General features: G+C 42.8%; 1 protein-coding gene across 3 annotated transcripts in view; it reads left to right on the top strand.

Moving 5' to 3' along the window:
• LOC109034007 (insulin-like growth factor 2 mRNA-binding protein 1) overlaps positions 1-17,486 on the top strand; it is a 93,164-nt gene that overhangs the window by 6,229 nt on the left and 69,449 nt on the right. For all 3 annotated transcript variants that reach the window (XM_019046904.2, XM_019046905.2, XM_019046903.2), the window contains exon 2: positions 12,916-12,982. In XM_019046904.2, coding sequence (XP_018902449.1) covers positions 12,916-12,982 — 67 coding nt within the window. The remainder of the gene's footprint in view (positions 1-12,915; positions 12,983-17,486) is intronic.

The following is a 17,486-nucleotide window of genomic DNA, read 5'->3' as shown; positions in this document are numbered from 1 at the left end:
GATACTTGCTCGCTGATCGGCGGTGACCCCAGTGTCGATCATTTTTCGTTCGCTCTTGAGAAAATCATGGAGACTATTTTTAACTGACTACCTCGCAAGGTATAATAATTAATCGAGTATTTTTGCCTTGGCCATGGATTTTAGTAAAAAGAGGAACAGGTTGTAATTTTCTGAGGAAAAGCTCTAAAAATTACCCACTTAGATTGCGAGTCCTGTAAGGCAGGTGTGCAGAAAATGCCCTATCACGCCCCACCCCCCCCCCGCATGAACATGTGGAAAAGCTCCAAAAATGTGGAAGGAGAGAACAAGTCGAGGAACCAAAAGTCGATGATCGAAGGAAAACTGGAGAAAAACGTCATCTTTTTTGAGATTGGTGGGAAATTTCGTGGAAAACTGATGAGAAAAATGTGGAAAGACGGCTGGCGGGCGCGTGAAGATTTTGCACCCCTGCTGTAAGGTAGATAGAGATCGAAGAGTCAGCCGACTTGAGCTTCACACCAAGTGAAGGGTGGGAATTCACAGTCCGGTAAGTTATACGTTGCTAAGATGGCGTAACTGTTTCTTTCAATAACAGGAATCTTGTAACCTCGGGATAGTAATTTTTCCATGGAAGTGTGACCATTCTGTAGATAACGAAAACAACTACCCAAAAATCCTCTAAATTATGACATTTAGGTTCCTCTTAAATGAAAAACATCGTGCATAATCTTAGAAACCCCTGCATTTTTAAGGAGATTACCTGACTTCGAATAGACTGATTCAGTATTGCTACTTCATTCGATATAATATCAAAAACATTTGGTTCAAATGTAAACAAACATGTAGCCTTGTTTCTGACTAGCGACCTTTGCGTCGTGGTGGTAAAATGCGTCTAAGTGTTTTTTACAATCGAAATTTCTCGTGTTTATTGAGTCTTTAAATGATCTATGACCGGTCAATGATCAAATTTCAGTAAATTAACGCAATCAACTCATGAAGAATTCACACATGAGGTTATGTTAGTTCGTTTTGGTTTGAGCCAAGAGTTCGGTATTTTATCGAATGACTTAGTGTTTAAATCAGTCTATTCCCACTCTTCAAAGTGATTTTGCGATGAATCGAATTCGAAGTGTGACGTAGTCATTAAGCTCCTCGCATAACCAAGTCAATAAATTAGCCCACTTTAGAACGAGAGGGTACAGGTTCATAAGCCATGACTTCATCGAAAGTATAGTTGTCAGCGTAAAATGTTGGATGTTGCGGCGGCGGCGGCGGGTTTTTCGAGTGATGCTGCACTCCCGTCGCCGCTGAACCAACGTTCATCTCACCCAAACCCGTTTTTACTAATCTCAACCGACGCATCAAACATATTTGCGCTGTTGCCGAATCGTTAAGTTGATCACAAAAAAAGAAGAAGAAAAAGGAAAGGCGACCGTCTGGAATTGAATCGCGAACCGCATGCATACCAACGAGTTGGCTAAACCACTTGACCATCGCCTCAGATCAGGAAAGAAACTGAAACAGCCCTAACTTGAACGTGCGTTGGCGGAGTGCTCTCCCTACCACAATCGCGACATTCATTGTGGGCACGTGTCCAGACTCATCACTTTTTTTTCTATAAAATATCTTCTTAAGACTTATGAAACTTGTTTAAACCAATACTTTCGTAATCTTGATGACATGAAGAGTAACTGAATGTAATCACGTAAAATCTCACGCAAAATACAAGAAAGTAGGCAACTAAGGCCAGAAACCAACAGACAGAATGCCAGGGACGTTTCGGGGTGGTTTCAACCCCCTCCTCGATCCGGAAACAAAAAATGTAAAAATCAGGAAACTCCTCAGAGCCAGGGGGTGCAGAAAGTGTTCGATCGGCCGATCGCGGAGCTTATGTGAAAGCTTCTGAAAAGGGGTAACAAAATGTGAAGGCACCTGAAAAAATGTAAAGGCAGAAGGCTTAAACCAGCCGAGCGCATTTAGCTTTTTGCGTAAAAACTGTGTAACGCGCTCTCTTATGCGAAGAAAATAGTTAAGCACACTCATTTATGAGAAGGTAATCATGGAGCGCGTTCTTTAATGCGAAGGAAACAGTGAAGCGCGCAAGTCTTATGTGGACAGCAATGTGAAGGCGCAACCTCAAAAAATGCGAGGGCTGCCTAGAAAAATGTGAAGGTGAAAAACTCTCTGTACCCCTACCGCAGATCCTCATTCGTGATAACCTCTGATTTCTTTCCATATGACACCAGCTACCTGAATTGACGTAGAGTGTTGCAAAAATCATCTGAATTTGATGGTCCCAAGCCAGTGCCGGATTTACCTACTTGCCTTCCCCTTCTCATTCGTTTTGAAACATCAATAAAAACTATCAAGTGAACGTGCCAGCGGGGGTGGGGTGCATAAGATGCGTTTACTCGTGTTGGAAACATTTTTTGGGAAAGCCCTGTCAACACTACTAGCAAAAATTTACCGAACTTTGCGCGAACGTTAAGTTTCGTAAACCTATCTCTGCGTGGACAAGGCTTTCCATTCATAAGAAATGAACGGAAAAAAATATGAAAGAACGAACATAAATGTGGTTTAATGATTTTAACGTCCGCCGCCGCGCCGCGCAGACCGCACCGTGTTTGGAGCAATGCGTGAAGTATTTCGACAGTTTTGTAGGCGCCATGAGTCTCACGCCGACGACCGCTGCTGAACGCACTGTGTTTGACGCAATGCGTGAAGTATTCACGCAGTCTTGTAGGCGCTATGCGTTTCACGCTGACCGCACTGTGTTTGGCGCAATGCGTGAAGTATTCAAGCATTCTTGTAGGCGCTATCCGTTTCACGCTGACCGCAGTGATCGCACTGTGTTTGATGCAATGCGTGAAGTATTCGTGCAGTCTTGTTGTAGGAATGTAGGCGCTAATATGTGTTACATGCCGCCCTCGCGCCGAGGGCTTCTCCTTTTCATCTCAAGTCCTCGTCATTTTCTCTCTCATTGGCCTGGTTCCTGGCCAAATTGCGTGTTTGGTCTTAACTCGATTAATTAAAGGTGCTGTCTCTTGTATCACCGAAAGACGACACAATTAGAAATTACTACACTCTCAGGAAATGAGAGATATTGTTTGTAATGTTTTTCTAAATCCGATTTTTTTTATACCTACATTTAAAGCAATTACAAAATTTGCCGCCTCCTAGATTTGCCGTCATGGGCCGCGGCCCATGTGGCCACCCCCCTAATCCGGCTCTGTCCCAAGCCTCCACCTCCTAGAGATCTCACTAACAAAGTGCGTAAGGGATCCTAACATTTTTGCGGTCCCCTTGTATTCATTCAGCGAAGCCCTGAGGGGCGTCAAGATCGTGTAATGGGATTCTTTGGGTCCAATAACCTAAGAAAACAACTCAAAAGTCTCTTTTCTAAGTCTCTGTGTTAATTTATGGACCAGGCTGCGGTATCAAGCAGCGTCAATTCGCTATAATACTATATGGAGGGAGGGCAGAGGCCAGAGGGGGATCTGCCCCCCACCTTTAGGGTTCAGTATTTCAGGCAGAAGGGGACGATTTTGGAGTTTTTGCCAGAACACGTGGCAAGGAACATGATAGAGGGAACAAGACCATTTTTGGAAAATAAAAGGAATTTGGATTTCTCTTTAGCGGATGTATTTTCCTTTTAAAAAAGGCATGTTCATGATTTTCTGGAATGTTTTAGCTTTAGAAATAGACAAAGACCCCCCCCCCCCCCCCCCAGTTTCTGGTTATGTCTGTGCCTCTTCCCCACTTCATCCCCCTCTTCCTCCGCTGCTCACTTTTTGTGACCAAATTTTTTAAATAGGTACTTTTTATAAAAATACCCCGAATTATCGTAAGTCGAAGAATCTCCAAGCAGCCTCCTGACTACTATATCCGCAGATGAATTCTGAAAATATTCACCGTATAGCAAGTGTGTGGCAGTGTTTGGGGTTGAATGAGAAACGATGAGCCCCGAGCGCATTATTTAACGCCACGTCGACTCACTGTGACCATTTATACGCAGATCCAACCCCATGCAACTTCACGATTCAGATGTAAACACAAAGAGGCTAACCTCCAAATTTGTCCTGTGTGTTACGCACTCCGTACGCTAACGTGTCCTAATGCGCGTCACGAAACGTTGGACACAGAAAATAGAATAGTTGAAACGCGCCAATTTCGAGCTAATACGTGAGGATTGCAGGGAGAACCTTAAATTATAATATTTTTACCCGAAAACGGGGGTTTTAGGTGCAGACAGGAATATGAATCATCCCTTGCAGCGGGTTCTCTATCGGGGGAGGGGGCGCACCGAACGGCGCTTTGCTATTGGCTCACCAGAGGGGAGGGATAGGCACGCGAAACGGGTTATGCAGATCACTATGATAATCGCGATGAAGAATCCAGCTCGGGGCAGCGACCTCCTCTTCAGTGGTTTGGCGTGCTTTGCGATGTATCGATTGATCTACCATTGAAACCTGCGGTGATAGATCGATTATCAGAACCCCTTAATAATCGATTAATTGCCATGGTTTCAAATGGGACAGTATCAATGGTCGATTCGCCACTGCCCCTCTTCCTCCAGCTAGACCACCCTTATACACGCTTTGTATTGTGCTTTAAGTGTGCAGAAACATTGGATATCGTTTACTTGTAAATTTGCGGCCTCGCTGTGTCCCGTGTCCACTTGGGTGAGTGTCGAATCGCTTTGGATTTTTTTCAATCTTCCACTCCCTCGCAGTGATATCCTATCGCGTTTTCAATCCGGGGGCTGGGGCTGGGGCTGAATCACGCTGATAAAATGACCGTAGGTCATTCATTATTTCAGTTGATGGATCCTTTGGGGAATTTTCGTTCTTCAGCTCAGTGGCGGCATATTAGCGGGCAGGTAGGCACAGGTAGGCAGGGGTATTACTTTACATCTTGAAGATGTTGATTATTTTCGATGTGCATCAGGGTGTTAACTGGTCTGGAGAACCGAGAATTGTCAGGAAAATAAGAGAAAATTCAGGGAATTTTAAGAGAAGGGTTGGAATTTTAAAAAAAATCTCGAAACTTGAAATCTAAAAAAAAAAAATCAGCGCTGTCCGCACAATCAAACTGCCTCTCATTCTGGTTCGGGGTTCAGTGCTTTGAATTGCACTCCGAATAGTGAGTAGAGGAACCATCTCAAAAAAGAATTTTTGAAATTTCAGGTAGTATGCGCTCAATACCTGAAGAAAAAGGTTCTCATATCTCTTGTCATTTGCAGTGACATAAAACGCCGAAAATTGTTCCATCTCCTTCGTGCAACTAATCGTCGACGTGAAAAGTCAGGGATTTTTGATTATTTGGGGCAGGGAAAACTTAGAAAAATCAGGGAATTATTTGCCACCGAGTGTGTAGCCCCCCTGATGCCAGTTCATCCTCGGGAGTTTTTTAAGGTCCCCTCCCGTCAAAAATACGAAGTCGAAATATGAAACTCGGCAATAATTTCATCTCTGACGTTGAGTCTATTGGAGGTAACTTCAGCTCAAACTTGAATCTAACTTCAAACCTAGTTTTCTCGATTCGATCTTCAGGTGACTTGGGTTCCTCTCCGCCCAATTCGATCTTAAACTGTGAAGCTAATTTTTGCGTGGTTCCAGGGCCGGATTAAGAGGGTGGCCACATGAGCCGCGGCCCATGGCGGCAAATTTAGAGGGCGGCAAATGTTGTAACTTTTTCAAATGCAGGTATCAAGAAAAAAATCTGATTCAGAGGAAAAATTACAAACGAGAAAAGGCGAAAAAATCTCTCATTTCCTCAGAGTTCAAGTATAGTAATTTCTAATTTGTTCGTCTTTCGGTGATACAAGAGACAGCGCCTTTCATTAGTCTAGTTGAGAGAAAAACCAAACACGTAATTTGGCCTGGAGCGGCGCGGCGCAGAGAGCAATGATGACGCGGACTAGAGATGGAAAGGAGAAGCCCCCGCCTCGGCGCTCCGGTCAGCATGAAACATATATTAGCGCCTACAAGACTCCATGAATACTTCACGCATTGCGTTCAACGTGGTGCGGTCAGTAGCGGTTGGCGTGAAACTCATAGTGCCTACAAGACTGCATGGATACTTCACGCATTGCGTCAAACGTAGTGCGGTCAGCAACAGTCGGCGAGAAACGCATAGCGCCTACAAGACTGTAGGGATACTTCACGTATCGCGCCAAACACAGTGCGGTTGGCTTGGTGTGGCGGAAATTAACATAATGAAGCCACATTCATGTTTATTCTTTCATAATTTTTTCGCTCTTTTCTTATAAATGAAAGGCCTCGTCTACACAGAGATAGGTTTACGGAACTTAATGTTTGCGTAAAGTTCCGTGAACTTTTGCTAGTGTTGCAGGGCTTTCACAAAAATGTGCCCAACACGAGTAAACGCGTCTTATGCACTCCTCCTCCGGCACGTTCACTTGACGCTTTGTATCGATGTTTCAAAACGAATGCGAAGGGGCGGCAAAATACAGGCGGCCCATGGGCGGCAAGTAGGTAAATCCGGCCCTGCGTGGTTCCGAGAGATCTGTTTGAAAAACGCATTCGTAGCTGAATATGTTATAATAGAGGATATTAACATTGGTCGTTAGCCGTATTCAGAGTTATGGAGACTTGACTACTCCAGTCGGCACCCACTTGATGCAGGAGCGTTCGCTAATTGTCTGGAATGTCGTAGCGTGTCGTGGTCATTCTTCTCAACTTCAAACCGGACCTTTGACAAGATTCCGCCAGTTTATGAAATCCGGATCCTAATTTTTAAGTAAACCACTGATTCCTAAAACCGCCTGGGGGTCTGGATGTAAACGGTCATTTTTTGCGGTGGTGAGGGGCAGCGGCGGACCCAGCAATTCGGCAACACCGGATTTCCTTCATTTAAACCTATGTTAAATAATCGATTCTTGTCAGAGCACCTGGCCCCTACAAGAATCGATACATTCCCATAGGTTTAAAACGGGGCAAAACGATGTTTCTTATTTGCTGGATCCGCTAATGGTGAGGGGGCGAAGACAACAACTCCTGCCGTGCTGAGGAAGAACGCCGTATGAACCTTTAGGCGTTGCCAAATTTCCTTTGATAAAACACGAATTTCCTGGTAAATTTATGAATATTTTCCTTTCGATTTTTAATATAATTTTGTTCGCAATTTCACCTAAAGTTCCTGAAAATCTCAAGGGAAAATATTCATAACTTTCCTCAAAAAGACACATTTTATCGAAGGAAATGTGGCAACTCTCGAATGTTCATACGGCGTTCTTCCTTAGCACGGCAGATTACTAGAACCTATGACTTATGAGGATAACCGCATGTTAATATTCATCCCCAAATCATCGATAAAATGTGCCCCCATTTTGGCATAAAATCTAACTTTTGGTTGCGGGGCAAAAACGTCGGGTCGCGCTGACGGTCGTCAGCGTTTTGGAACTATCTGCACCCCTGATTGAACTTTTCTGTTTCTCGGAAATCCCTTCATCTCATTTGTCATTGCACAAAAAATTCCAGCTTGACCATTTGAAATGGACCTCCCAATGTCCATACTTACTCTCTTCACATATTCTCTCCAGACTTTCCTCCTCACCTCTCGTTGGTGTATTTGGAGAAGAACAAAGGATTTCTTTGTCCGAAAGCTCGACGGCATTCTGCTTTCAGTTAACTTGCAGGGCAACATGTTCCTGAAAAGTTTGGAAATTTCGCCGCGGAACCTTGAATGTATCCCAAAACATTACACTATTAAAAGTTCAAGAAACCGTTCGCTAAAATTTTTTTGTGGAAAGAACTATTGTGAAAAATCATGTCATCAAAAATTAAAAATGTTGGAAAGTCCGGGAATTTAATGTTCAGAATACTTGTGAAGCAGTGGCGTGCTGTTAAATCTTGTTTCTCACTCCAACTCAACGTGGCTGCCTCTTGAATCCGCAGGTGCGACGAAAGTAGACGAGGGAAGTCACGGCTTAAGCTGGCTGTTTTCGTCTTACTCCTGGGTTCAAATGACAACCAGGTGATGTGCGAGTGCCGAACAAGATTTTAGCGCACCCCAGTTCTGAAAATTCAGGGAATTTTGCTGCGGAACCATGGCATTTTTTCTTCCAGCCAAAACAATACCTAGCGCTTAGAACTTTTTTTAAGAAATTATGCTACTAAAAACATTGGAAAGTCGGGAATGTTATGTTCGAAATCCCTCAAAAGTCAGGCTTAAGTGAGGGAACTTTGAAATGCAAGAAAACTTGCCACCCAGACGCGGTGAAGATGGAGTAACCAAAAAAAGAAAAGAAAGAGATTGCAATCAGGAACCGCTTACTCCAGCTTATCTGAAGAAGCACCTATCTGTATGAGAATACTAATGGCACATACGCCGTTTCTTAAATGAGCTAGAAACAATAGTTCCATATTACAAAATGTTGTCCACATGATAAGAGATGCTCGGAACGTTGCGGTCTCCCTGCGTGTGCCTCCGTCTGGTTATTACGCAAGGTCCCGCGGGCCCCCTCGCATCCCCGATCCCTTTTTTGCGGTCAAGAAGGGGTTCCTACTCTCCCCCTCCCCCTCCCTCTCCCCGTCCACGCCTCCCCTTGATCTAGCTCCTTCGACGTCTTTTGTGTCATTTCAGACTCCTATCGTGTCATCATCCTTAACGCTCTCACCGACTGCAGTTCTACTCTTCCCGCATAAGCCAATCGCATATCGAGCCTCTACCTTGCCCTCTGAACTAAATATGAACAAGCTTCCGTTTACTAGGATCGGCGATTTTCGAGAAAAGTCGATACCAGTCGATCGATTTGGTTTTGACCAACAAACCGACACTTAAAAAGTGGGTGGCTTAAAAAAAATAGTTTCCTCACAATCGATTTTTAGGATAAAATAATGTAAAAGCGCTAACTTGACATAATTGGCCCAAAATTTACACAATTTAATAAAAATGATTGGTGTTAGGTGTTCACCGTTTTCAATCGTTCACCGGTTCGAAAAATCTATGTGATTTTTTATCATTCGCAGAATAAATTCTATTTCTCGAAGTAATGTTTCCGTTTGAAGATACTGCGCGCCGCGCGGTAACGTTGCATGGTGGCAACGATCATGGTGTCAACAAACCAAAAATCTGATCATGGAGTCAACGATTGTTGACGTCGTGATCAGGCAGTAAAACGCAAAAATGGGCCCTGAGCATGGTGTCAACGATCACGGTGTCAACAAACAGAAAAATATCCTCCTTGTGAGTAAAATTAAAAAATTAAGTGTACAGGAGAGGTCTGGGTCACGTATAGTTGGATTAGGTTAGTTTAGGTCAGGACATGTACGGTTAGATTAAGTAGGTAAGGTTAAAGTTATGTAGGGTAAGGTCGGGGAAAGTTAAGCTCTGTGAAAGTGGGATAGGTCTTGTAAGGCGAAGTTGGGTAAGGTGAGGTAAAGTTGGGTAAGGTTAGGTTAGGTAAGGTTAGGTTAGGTTAGGTTAGGTTAGGTTAGGTTAGGTTAGGTTAGGTTAGGTTAGGTTAGGTTAGGTTAGGTTAGAGTAAATAGCACAAGAAAAACAAGACTTGAAAAAAAGGTGTTACTGAGGCAAGTTTTAAGTTTCGTTGACGTCGTGATCGTTGACACCGTGATCATTTTTCATAAGGGTCAGAATTTTTTATTTTTGGATGATCATGGTGTCAACAAAAACTTAGAAAAACTGTTTGTTGACACCATGATCGTTGACACCATGCTACGTAATCCTGCGCGCTTAAAAGTTTCGTGAATAGATCTTTATTAATTCATGCCACCGCTCCCCCTTCCCCCCTCCACCTCAGCACAGGAAAAACAACCTGGGAAACTCAAGGAATTTCATAATCTAAGAAAACTTGTCACCTTGTATCCCTCCCCCTCCCCCCCCCCCCCAAAAAAAAAAAAATAAAAAAATAAATAAATAAAGGAAAAGAGCATTTCACTCTTTGGAATCAAGATAGGGCAAGTGAAAGAGCGGGTGGGATCGAAGAGGAGAGAAAGACCACCCTCAACAAGAATTCAAGGTCATTCTAATCGTCACCGATGGAAGCATCAGCGCCTTCCGTCAAGTTAAACGACTTGACACTAACGGAATGCATTCTCTTCCTCTGGGGAACCGTAGAAGTATGGACGTATTCGCTACTCGCCGCTCAGTAGAACGAGCCATTTGGAGAAGTCGGAAATGCAATTTTTGACGCAAATTTTAATGTGTATATCGTCTAATTTCAAATCTTGAGGGATGCCTCTGGAAAAAAATTTGATGAAAGAACCAATGGAGTCACTCTTAAAACCTAAACGTTTTGTATCAACGGTGCAGGGTGTCTGCAAGTCCGGAAATAGTGCCGATTGTTTAAGGGAAGTCCGGAAATACTGAAAAAGTGCGGAAATTCCGCACAAAGGTCTGGAATTTTTTAAAATTTTTTGTCATTTGTGTCGCAATTTCAAATTTTTGAAATTTTTCTAATTTTGTCAAATGGAGGTACTGAAGAAGTACGGAATTTTTCTGCTGGAGGAGGTACTGAATTTCTCGAGAATGTACTGAAAAACTACTTATTTTTGACCAGCCTATTATAGAAAACACCCTGACAGAGTCGAAAATTCTCAAAGTTACCAAAGTTTGTCCGACTTCTACCATCGAATCGTTCCACTGAACGCCGCGCTGACTGCGGCATGAAGGATGGCACGAAGACGAAGGATCCGGAGACGGGTCGGTCGCGGTCGGGTCGCGCCAAGTGCGGAATTTTGTGAATGAGCGATTCGGACGCCAAGGAATGCGGCCAGTCGGATGCTCCTCGCCGCGCAACGACTGGAACAGACGCCCCCCCCCCCCCCCATTCGCCCCCGAGGGCCCCCTCAGGGAAGACTGCAACTGCGCAGTGCACCCTAAACACACAGTCACAACGAGGAAAAGACGTGGCCGGAAAGATCACTCCTTTCGGCGGATCCTGGGAAAGGGCCACGCTGCCGTGCTAAGGAAGAACGCCGTATGAACTTTCGGGAGTTGCCAAATTTCCCTTGATAAAACCTGTACTTTTTACTAAATGTATGCATATTTTTTCTTGAAATTTTCAGATATTTTAGATTTAATGGACCACTAGACAAGATACGAATTTAAGCATCTGATACTATGTTTCTTAACCAGAAATTTCACGTATAAACACGATGCGCACAACGAAAATTACTGAAATCAATTCCTAACGAAGATATTAATCGTATTCACTTGATGCGAGAATTTAAAACGCCCGCTCATGAAGAACTCAAATGCTCTACGTGAGTCAAATCAGCGCCTACGACGTTATCATGCACAGTCTTCGATATAACAATCGACAAGTTCAATTTACCTTGTTGTTCAAACTATCAGCAATTTGCTGATAGCTGAACAGCAACATGCGTCGGAAATGAACGTTGCCGATTTTATAAGCAGAGACTGTATGAAACGATGTAGCGCACGATGTGACTACGTAGAGCATTGAGTTTTCCTGAGCGGGTGGTTTGAAATTCTCGCAGCCATAGAATATTAAAAGTATTCTTCGTACGGAGTTGGTTTCAGTAATTTTCGTTGTGCGAATCGTATCTACGTGAAATTCTAGTCACGAAACATGTATCAGATATGCTGAAATTCGTAAATTGTCTAGTGGTCCATTGTGTACAAAATCGTCTGTAAATTTGAGAAAATAATATTCATAATATTCCCAGTATTTTTGGTTTTTATTGAAGGAAACTTGGCAACGTCTGAAGGCTCATACGGCGTTCTTCCTTAGCACGGCAGCACGGTGTCATGCTGCCGTGCTAAGGAAAAACGCCGTATGAACCTTCAAGCGTTGCTAAATTTCCATTTATAGAACACGAATTTCCTGGTGAAGTTATGAATATTTTTCCTCCAATTTTTCAGGTAATGCTAATGTTGTTCGCAATTTCACCTAAGGTTTCTGAAAATGTCAAGGAAAAATATTCATAACTTTCCACAAAAAGGAACATTTTATTGAAGGAAATTTGGCAACTCTAGAATGTTCATACGGCGTTCTTACTCAGCACGGCAGTATAGCCCCAGAGACAAGAGACCGTGCATTGCTATCTTGGCAATGGTGGAAGCTTTTACTTTTGGGATTCCATCATTCAACTGTTGACTAACCCACTAGGTGGATGTTGAACAACGTGTTAGGTATTTCGTTTCGCAAACTTATCGAAGTTTGGTAGGTCACCTAGTAGGTAGGTCACCAGCCGAAAAAAGGGTGATGTCTATTGCTCCCTTAAAATGGTCCACAAGGAAGTGTTGAATCCCCGATAGTAGAAGTTTCCACCGGTCGCCAAGAGGCCGACTTATGCAACACGGAAGTTTGTTCCCCAAACAAGACTGTACGGGTTCCATCAACTAGAGTTCCTGGTGGATCAAATGGACTGCATTTTGCAATTTGGAACTATAGATTCTGGCCCGGTATTAAAACAACGTATGTGCCATTAGTTTCCCTATGCGCATAAGTGTTTTTCCAGAAGAGCCAGGATTTATAGTTCCAAATTGCAAAACGCAGTCCAAATATAACAAGACCGTCTCGTCCGGGAAACCAGAATCCTTGTTTCTCAGACAAGACACTTTTTTCAGTATAATAAATACCAACCATGTGTGGATCAATAGATTGGTTCAGTCGCTTTGTCATTCGATATTTTTCGCTGTTGAATTGTGCTACTCTTCAATAGTGCTGCGAAACTATGTGTACTAAAAAAATCCATTCGTTCCGCGTGGAACCGTATCGCATATATCGAGTATTGAATAACGAAGTCAACAATGCCTCCGTTTCGTTGAGCGGGAGGTGTCGTGCGAGATTGAAGGCGCATTATCTCGTCAATGTTGAGTAGATTTGTTTGGTCTGGGATATCATTCCGGGCGTTTTTTTCCTAGCCTCTTTCGCTTCCAGTTTTCTCGATTGTTACATGATAATTTTCTGTTGTATTTTTGCAGGTTACTCATTCAATGGCTCCACGCTAGTTGTCGAGCCTTCTGTTGGTTCTGGCGGCCCTAGAAAAAGGTAAGAGCCAGATTTTTAATAAACATCACATAGTAGTAAATGCATCGTATCATGCGAGGTGCTCCTCAATTTATATTAGATTTATTTGTTAATCGATTTTTAAAATTGCATACCTAGAAAGTATACTTGAGGTAATTTATATGCAAGAAAAAGTCGAAAAATTCTCCCTCGAAATTATCCTCGTATTTATCCCAAGACCATGCACACGGTCATAGAAAGCAGCTTCTGGCCCCAAGTTACATGTTGAATTTCACACTTTTCCCCCATTTCAGGAGATTCGCCGACGAATACCTCTAGTGGAACGCACTCTACACAGAGAGAACACTCAACACAAAAGTTCGGTTTTTACGGGAAGTAACACACAAAATAACCCCAGTTTTCGGTTGACTCTGAGGTTTCCCAGCCTCTTTATTGTTTTCTGCACTGAATTCACCGCAAACTGAACCAAAATCAGTACAAAATGTGGGTAGGTTTGTGTTTTACTTCCTACCTTAACCAGAAGTAACGCAAGAACACAAATATTTATAGCAGCGTAAGGACGTAAAACGTGAAAGTGAGGATGAACATAGGACCGGTCCCGGTCCAGGGTAGTAAAACTTCATGAAAAATTAAATCTTGAAATTTCGCGTGAAATATTTCATGAAATTTCAGAAATTTGTGAAAGATATTGAAAATTACCGGTTCCGCCTTTTTGTGTTTCGCGAAATGTAAAAATTGTTATTTTCCTCTATTTTTGGATGTTTGAGTGCGGGTTGCATACTCTAGCCCCTGAAAAATATGAAATATTTCATAGCCTCGTGAAATTTCACTGCAATTTCCAATCTTTCATTTCTTTCTGAAGTTTCATGCCACCATGTCCCCGTCCGTAAGAAGTCCTCTGAGTGCACCAAGGTTAAATTAAACTTTCCATGGAAGCCTATTCTTCATCGACGCCGTGCTCTTCCCTTAGCAGGACAGATGAGCCGTCAAGTCGACCGGGAACAGTGAAGACTGCCTATTGTTTTACGCAGATTGTCGACTGTTGTATTCTTGAAACTATTCTAGCAGTCCTGGAAAAGGAGGCGAAAACGTACCTCTTTACACCTGGAATCACCGTGCGTAATAGATGGTCCCGTACTTGACAGCCTCTGTCGTCCGATCCTTCGTTTGTTTCCACGACAAAAGCCTTTTGGAGATAACTGTGGCCGTGAATGAACGCACTTTCCCCTCGATGTCATCCCGTTTGTTCAATACAATTTCACCGTGAAATCCTCGGCTGCATCTCATTTGAATGCCTTCGTTGGGTGGCTTCTTAACGGTTTGCATTCCGTTTCACAAAGATTTGGCCTCAGCCGAGATCCCCAGGATTGCTACTCTTCTTTTTGATTCCTCAAGTCATTTCGGGAAAACTCTCATTCGCTGACAGTGTGATTGGCCGTCAATAGAGGGGTGCAGGTTGTTCTAGGCCTCCGCAATTTTCTGCAACACGCTGTGTTTTCGCGAAAAGGTAAACACAACGCGCTGCGTTTTTGCAAAAAGGTAAACACAACGCGCTGATCCAGGGTGTCTACAAGTCTGGAATTTCCGGAAAGTCCAGAAATAGCACTGATTTTTCAAGGGCGGTCCGGAATTTTTTCATTTTTTTGTCATTTTTGTCGCAATTTGAGCGAGAAATTCAAATTTTCGAAATTTTTCGAATTTCGTCAATTGGAGGTACTGAAAAAGTACTGAATTTTTCTGTTGAGGAGGTACTGAATTTCCTGGGAATGTACTGAAAAAGTGCTGTAAAAGTACTGATTTTTGGCCAGCCTGTTTTAGTAGACACCCTGAGTTACTTTCGTTGTAATCTTCGTGTTTTTACTGACCTTCCAGCGAAACTTCCTGTAGATGTTACTCGATTCTCCCCGTAGAAACACAATTTTGATATTAACTTTGAGATAAGTAGTAGAAGTTAAGAGCTTAGCCCCGAACTAGTGTTCGCGGCCTCGTTCGGGTTGCTCGCGAGTATTAACATCATACGTACATTCGTGGTTCTTCAAAGTTTGCATCGTTGTTTCTACATTAACGTTTTTCGTTTTTTTAAAGTTAGGGAATTTCAGCGCCGGTGGCCAGGGAATTTTCCCAGTTTAAGGGAAAGTCAAGAAATCTCGAAATTGGATTTAACTTGCAACCCTGGTGTAGGCATGTGTTTTATTCTTCTACGCCTGTGGTCACTGTCACTGGCATTGGTGATTCCTGCAAGTTGGCATTACTATTTTTCCACTATTTAAATGTACGTAAAATATTTGATTCTTGGTAAGGCAGATTGCCTCACCAAAAATCGATTTTTTTAATGGATTCAAATGGTGCCAAACAGTGTTGTTAATTTGTAAAATCGCCACTGGTCCTTGGCTATCAGATTTGACCAGAGAGAGGTACAAGTACATGCAAGGAATCTCACTCTAAAGAAATAAGTAAACAATCAAGCAATCTCGCAAATTGTCACGAGTTCTCTCGCGTATGATTTGAATATTTTTAAAGCATCTCTCCTTACCCCTTTTTTTCTGAACAAAATGTGGGAAACCGCTGGAGTGGCCAGAACTGTGCTCCATTCGAGCACCATTCGAAGCTTTCAAGCCTTGCGAAGAAGAATCAATTTCTTCTGTTTTTTTTTATAAAAACGACTTATCCATCATGGATTTCCCTGTAAAAATAGGTGATTTTACACGTGTATCTAGCTTCTTTTTGTGATCCATTTGGATCCATTTTAATATGCTCCAACGGGCTGAGCTAGGTTTCGAACCACCATCCTCATTGAAAATTGTGCCCCATTGTCAATACAGCCGCACGTGACCGATCCCGCCACGAGGGGGTGGGATAAAGGTATGGCGCAACCGACGCTTGTCTATCATAGATAGCACGCGTTTCGTATGAGTGCCGTCATTGTACGCCGAGTCCATTCATCGAAGGTTCAAAGCGGGATTTTCGGTGCAAAAATTTCAACATGCTCCCCGTAGACATTTCGTCGTTCCTCTGAGCCTCAGAAAGCATGGATTTGTGTGTAAAACAGGGCTCATGTGGAAATTGAGGTACGCCCTCATGTCAGAGGAGCGACGATACGAGTATTTATACGCCTATTCTGTCGTGCTTAGGGAAAAACGCCGTTTATATATTCGAATGTCGCCACATTTCCTCCGATAAAATACTTATTTTAGAAAAAAGTAATTACTATTTTTCTTAGGAGACATGCATTGCGACATTTTCTATTTTTTTTTAGGAGACGAAGGGGACGCCCAGTGAAAGGGAGGCGACAGGGGGTTTTAGAAGAAATGAGTGTTTGCCAGCTCCCTGAAGGGCTTTGGGAGGATAGGGGACTTTGGCGGCTAGGTGTCGCAGAGCGCCAGAGAGCGCTATAAAAGCGGCTTTATACATACTATTTTTCACTGAAAGGAGAGGCATTGATAAGGCCGTTTTTGAAGAGCCTATACCTTGAGTACCTTGAATTTCCTCAATTCAACAAGTATTGCTCATTGAAGGTCTTAATTTTACGGAATGCATTGTCATTTTCGGGGCTGATACTGGCCTGAACATGGGTCTGGAGGCCAATTTTGGCGGAAAATGCGAGTTTGCGGTCGAACGCAGAGAGATCAGAATTTTTCGCAAAAATCGCGGCCTTCAGATCTAGGTTCAGGCCAATTTAAGACCCGAAAATAACCAAATGATAATGCATTCTGTGAAACATAGCCCCTCAGTGAGCAAAAATCGTAGTGTTGAGTAAATTCAGCGAGGATGGACCCCAAAACTGCCTTTTTCGATACCCCTTCTTTTCAGGTACCTTGAATGAAGTTGCGAAGTAAATACCCTGAAAAATTGGGAGGAAAATTCATAGTTGGGCCCAGTTTAACTGTGACGTACCAAGTTTAATTTTGGAAAGAAATGAGCCGCACGAGTGATTTCAAAATTATAGTAGTCGAACATTTCCTCCTGCGTTAAGACTTGGGAGAAGAGAAAAATATCTTCGAAGGTAGTCGTCATAATTTATCCTTTTGAGTTTTATAAAGGAATAATTTTTCAAACCTCTTCAATCTCGGTTCAACTTTTACACGAAATGGTATGTTTCTGTAATATTCTGTCCAGATTTCCCTAAATCGTATTTTGCTAGAGGAAATGTGGCAATGCCAGATGGCTCATACGACGTTCTGCATTAGTGCGGCTGTATTGAGTATGAGAGTACTCTTGTGCTCAGTTTCATTCAGGCAGTCCGCGTCCAGGCCTTCTTAAAACACGAGCACTCAGTTTTGCCGTCCCAAAAAAACGACGTATGAACATTCGAACGTTGCCAAATTTCCTCTCAGAAAATATTCATTTTTGCGGAAAGTCATGCAAATTTTTCATTGAACTTTTCGGAAACATTCTATCAAATTAAGAACAAAATTCTCTGAACTATCGGAGGAAAAATGTCGACCAATTTTTTCAAAAATAGGTGATTTGTTGAAGGGAATGTGGCAACGCCTCAAGGCTCTTACGGCGTTTTCCCTTAGCACGG

Source organism: Bemisia tabaci, chromosome 1 (assembly GCF_918797505.1).
Source record: "Bemisia tabaci chromosome 1, PGI_BMITA_v3".
NCBI lineage: Eukaryota > Metazoa > Arthropoda > Insecta > Hemiptera > Aleyrodidae > Bemisia > Bemisia tabaci.
The sequence above is the reverse complement of the archived record's forward strand: the minus strand, read 5'-3'. Positions and strand labels throughout refer to the sequence as shown.